Genomic DNA, 5,633 nt, shown 5'->3' with positions numbered 1-5,633 from the left:
TGGGCATAGAAGATGAAAAAACTCTGAATGAAGGTATAAGCCTTGTACAACTAATTACCTTTTAGAAGAGTAAACTATAAAAAGTAGAACATATACTTTGATGGGAGATGATCTGATATGGGAGACAGGATCCAAAAGATAATGCGCACCATCTGGCTCAATACCCTTACGCCCAAAATAAAAGTGGTAAAGCTTTTATTTTGAGTTATGACAAATAATACATTTTTTAGCTTTTCAATTTTACAGATCTAAAAAGTCATTAAGCTAACCATTTTTAAAGTTTATAGAAAAATCTCTGAAATATGTCTCCACTTAAAATAAAACCAATGTCAATTTATATAAACCATTGTCAACATTTTTATAGTCATAATTTTCTTCAAACATAGAATAAATTTTATTTCTAAAAAAGATACAATCATTTCAATGAGTGTAGCTCCATTAGAGTTCATATGATTTATACTTATTTATTAAGCAAATATTTAATTTAGCAAACAAACCCATTTATGTCAAACAAAAACAAACCCATACAATATCATGAGACAATTCAAATATTCATGGCAATTACAGATTTGAAACCAAGTCTCTCTCTCAAAGATGAGTGCATCTAGACTGTGTAATTCGATAAATCATCATCTTTGAATATTAAGAAACCAAAAACAAAAGATGACATTTTAAAAAGGAAAATTATAGTTTCAAAGTAAAAGTAACTCTTCCTCTCATTTCAAAACCATAGAATTTTTCTAAAATGTCAAGCAGAAAGGTTAAATACAAACACACTGCACATTTTTACTAAATAAAGTTGAAAAAAATCTATACTTACATACCTAAATCTATATATACATACCTGAAATGAATCCACACATTTTTAAAAATTACAACTATTGTACCCCTTGTCTTCTTTATTAACATGTGTATTCTCTAATATATAATCAACAAAAAATGATTTTGCTTTCAAGATGTGTAACATAAAGCAAGATCATTTTTATCAGTAATTTCTCTTAGAAGGGGGAAAACTGACAGTATAACACAACAGAGAAGAAAGCAAACTATAAACTGAAGAGTGATTATGATGTTTTCAAAGTAGAAATGTGTGACTTTTACTTACTTGTAAATAAAACTTTAAAATAGCAGGTTGCCTAACTACTCCAGACAGTCGGGAAAGTAGGATAAGGCAGGAAGCAGGAGTTAGTTCTAACTAAACAGACTCAATTGCTAAGAAGATACTGTCTTCAGTTTCCCTTTTGACTTCTTACCAAGCGTAAAGGTGAAGAAAGACTACTTATTCCCAGTAGAGGGTCAATAAAGAATAACACGGAAAAACTAATCCCTCACTATGTCCTATTAACATTTTGCCTATAAAAATGGGAAGAAATTCAGGGAAAACTATACTTCCACCTCAAATGATTTAAAGGCAATCATAGCTTAAATCAACCTTTTAAGTATTGTTTCCAAAAGAATGGTCTGAGAAGGGAAAAAGCAAGTAGCTATTTTAAGTTCCAAAGAAACTGAATCTCTATGCTCATGTAATAATCTTCAGTTATCTTTTAAGTATAGAAACATTTCTACTTTAACCCTCCAAAATCCCATGCAAAAAGATGAAGTCTCACCCACACCACAGCTGTAGAAACAAAGGCAGGAAAAAGATTAAATGACTTATAAGTGATGCCATTAAAAACTGGGAACAAAGTCTAACCTCCTCTACAAATATGTTATATTAATAACTATCAATGAAGTGATTAAATACTAAACATGGTCTTATCTTCCACATAAACTACAGTGGAAGGGAAGACACCTGATCAAAAGTGTTTAAAATAAAACCTCATAATCCTTTTTCTAAGGATTCCTTAAATTCCACTTTTCAATTTTTAATAGGTGTACTAATTTACACAGGATACATTACCACTTACTATGTAACATTAAAGTCTGCAATTAAGAAACTGGTCAGCGAGACGAGAAGCACCAGGAATAAAACGTCAACCCGCTGAGGAGGAGAACAGAGGGGAAAGACAGAAGGCGGCTGGGTCTTTCATAATGTAGCTTAGCTACTATAGTGATTCTGGAACCATCTACCTCCAGACTTCCTGTTGTAAAGAATAATTAAATGTCTTTGTTTTTTCAAATCCGCAAAAAAGAAAAAAAAAAACTGGTTATAAAGTTTTGTATTGAAGTCATCAAAAAAAATTTTCTTTTTTAACAAAAACAGTTAAAAACTTGGGTTTTCTAGAGAGAGCTGTGTAAATACGGAGCTATGAAGATACACAAAGCTGAAGTATCTGGAATCATTTGGCTGCCTGTAGTCTTCAGCAAGATCACAAAGTGCTCAAAAATTCTTTTACCTGAGGAGAGGAAAAAATGTTAATATAACTCATTGGCTAATTTGAGGTATCTAATATTCATCTTCTTTTAAAAGTATCTAACAGCTGAAGAATCACACTTTTATAAGTTAACACTATCACAAAGCCAGAGCATTTACTTTCAGAGGAAATATTAACATTTCAATAGTAAAAGATGACTAACCTAAAATGCCATTACAGGAGTTATTAAATCTGCATCTAAGATTGATACAGTTCTAAACAGCCATAACACTAATTTTGTTATCTCTTTATAATATTAGAGGCCACAGACATGTACAGCTTTAGCATTGATAACATTAATATCTGCAATGAGTTAAATAACTCCAAAGGTCCTGATTGTGTATGTAATCTATATAATAGATTTATAATTTTTCTGAAGCACAGATCTGAATCATATATACGTGTTGTAATATTAATGTGTGAGGAAAGGTCATAAGCAGTGAATGAACTTAGCCAACTGATCAACATCACAATACAAGATACTATTGTCAAGGGAGTGGTATAGCTCAGTGGTAGAGTGCATGCTTAGCATGCCCAAGGTCCTGGGTTCAATCCCCAGTACCTCCATTAAAGTAAGTAAGTAAGTAAGTAAGTAAATAAATAAATAAATAAATAAATAACTTAATTACCTAGCCCCTGCAAAAGATACACTATTCTCTACATATTCTAGACTACACAGTAATTCTCCTGAATAGACAAAGATTATTGCCTTGTAAAAATACCTGAAAAAGAAAGCCAACTTTTAGCATTATTAATGAAAGTAAAAATAAATAATAACATAAAATGATTATTAATCAAAACACAGAAGTGTTAGATAAAATTAAAAAGTGGTTTTACAGATTCATTCAGTTAAAATGATGGTTGGCTGTTAGTACTGCCATGGCTGACTTAATTTTTTAATTTATTTTAACAGTATCACAAGTGAATTCTATCCTATATTTTTATCATTAATTAGTATGAAGAAGTCACTTGAATTTTCCAGATATGCTTTTCTTTGTATCATGGGGAACATAATGATATGCTATAGTAGTTATCCATATGCTGAAATTTTCAAAATTCCTGATACCTATCCCTTATGAATGTTAAATATCTATTACAGTAAACAACAGATATTTTGTGACAAGCAAAAAGAAAAATCAAGTTTCTCTCAAAACTAAACAAACAAAAAATGTGGCTTCTTCTTTAGATCTTAGATCACTAAGTTAATTAACATGGATACAGGGACATTTGTTACACAATTCCCATTACTATTGTCTCTCAAGTGTTCATCAGTAGGTTCCCTCTCAGCCCCTTTATCAATATGAGCATCTTTCACCCAACAGAATATAGTCAACTCCCAAATATCTAGAGAATAAATTAACTCTGATTAAGACAATGACTCAATGATTAGACAATGCCAATTCACCATTGACAAGGTCCCCAATAAAACTCAAACCTAAAAATCTTTAATCTCAAGACTTAAGCTAAATATAAAAATGAATAAGATCTATATCCTATAATTTCAAACATCTTCTATACTGAATTTAGTAGAAAAAGATTAATTTCACAGTTTATTATTAAAATATCTAAAGATTGGTGGTATAGGAAGAGGGGAAGAAAAGAGAACAAAGCAGAGAAGAGGGTGAGCAAGAACTTTTGTCAATGTGGTTAATTAACTCTGTGTTACAGAAGAAACTCAAGGAAAAGGAAGTTCTTTATTTTAGGTAGTGTTACAAAGCTAGAATTTGAAGTTAGGATGAGAATCTAAACAGTCCATATCCCTCTAAAGCTCTTCACTGTCTCTTACTGTAACTCTATGTAATCTTTTGTTATAAAATTGTTTTCTCACAAGTTAGAACACTTCTTTAGACAAGATAAAACAAATGTTATTTTATAGTCTTTGTATAAATCTACCTTTTCAACCAGAATGTCATGTTTGTCTTTAAAGTCTTCATTAACATCCAGTGTTAAGATAGGCACTTCTTGTAGATAATCAAAGTTGGTTCTATTTAAGGAGAGATGAACAAAATAATTAGAAAAGGCAGTAAATAAAAGAGAAACACTAAAAGTTTATTCTTATGTCATCATTGGAAAATCAAAATGTTATCAATCATTTTATATTAAAGTTATCCTGCAAGTACTTCATCTGGTAGTCACTTTTTTCTCACCTACATTTACTATACATATCCAAAACCTCAGGTATAAAATTATATAAAGCTAGGCACTGTGAAATGTAATTCTCCTCAAAGACCAAAATCATACCATAAAGTAGGAATTTTGTTTAACATTTTTTATTGATTTATAATCATTTTACAATGTTGTAGGAATTTTTTTTTTAAAGATGAGAAAACTGAATCTCAGGGAGGTCACTCTGAGGCTCAGAGATTGCCTAAGGTTGCACATTAATATGCGAGATGGATTTGAACTAAGATCTGATTAATGACAAAGTACGGTGATCTAAGAAACAAATTTGAAATACCTTAAAATTCTCTATGAACGAGAGTAGAGGCATGGGGGAGGGTATAGCTCAAGTGGTAGAGTGCATGCCTAGCATGTTCAAGATCCTGGGTTCAATCCCCAGTACCTCCTCTGATAAATAAATAAGTAATACCTAATACCTCCCCCATCAAAAAAGAAAAAAAAAAAGAGTAGAGGCATATCTAGGAGATACTGCAGATCTGGGTCCAGACCACCGCAATAAAGTGAACATCACAACAAAAGAAGTCACACAAATCAAAAGGTTTCCCAGTGAGCATAAAAGTTACATTTATACTATAATGCAGCCTATTAAGTGTGCAATAGCATTATGTCTAAGAAAAAGTAGATACCTTAATTGAAAAATACTTTATTGCTAAAAAATGCTAACCATCATCTGACCCTTTGGAAAGTTGTAATCTTTTTGCTGGCAGAGGGTTTGAAACATTGCAAGAATTTACAAAATGTGACACAGAAACACAGTATTAGCAAATGCTATTGGAAAAATGGTTCCGGGAGACTTGCTTGACACAGGGTTACCAAAAACCTTCCATCCGTAAAAAGTACAATATCCACAAAGTGCAATAAAGCAAAGTGCAATACAATGAAGTATGCTTGTACTTAAATAATGTATATAGATATATTTCCTACTTTATCACTTAATGTGAAATTCCATATATTATGTCGCAAATAACACTGGGGGAGATTAGCTACAAAGACTTTAAGAAAATAAAAAGAATCAAAATCCACACCTAGTGGGGCGGGTATAGCTCAGTGGTAAAGTGCATGCTTGGCATGCACAAGGTCCTGGGTTCAATCCCCAGT

The 5,633-nt window shown here is 31.7% G+C and overlaps 1 protein-coding gene across 1 annotated transcript in view; it reads right to left on the bottom strand.

Moving 5' to 3' along the window:
* Positions 1 to 448: 448 nt before the first annotated feature.
* The window catches only part of DCK (deoxycytidine kinase), a 24,681-nt gene continuing 19,496 nt past the window's right edge, over positions 449 to 5,633 (bottom strand). The window contains exons 6-7 of the mRNA XM_010969363.3: positions 4,248 to 4,338; positions 449 to 2,336 (exon numbers count right to left, since the gene is read on the bottom strand). Coding sequence (XP_010967665.1) covers positions 2,310 to 2,336; positions 4,248 to 4,338 — 118 coding nt within the window. The 3' untranslated portion in view covers positions 449 to 2,309. The remainder of the gene's footprint in view (positions 2,337 to 4,247; positions 4,339 to 5,633) is intronic.

The sequence above is a fragment of the Camelus bactrianus genome, chromosome 2 (assembly GCF_048773025.1).
Source record: "Camelus bactrianus isolate YW-2024 breed Bactrian camel chromosome 2, ASM4877302v1, whole genome shotgun sequence".
NCBI classification, from domain to species: Eukaryota; Metazoa; Chordata; class Mammalia; order Artiodactyla; family Camelidae; genus Camelus; species Camelus bactrianus.
The sequence above is the reverse complement of the archived record's forward strand: the minus strand, read 5'-3'. Positions and strand labels throughout refer to the sequence as shown.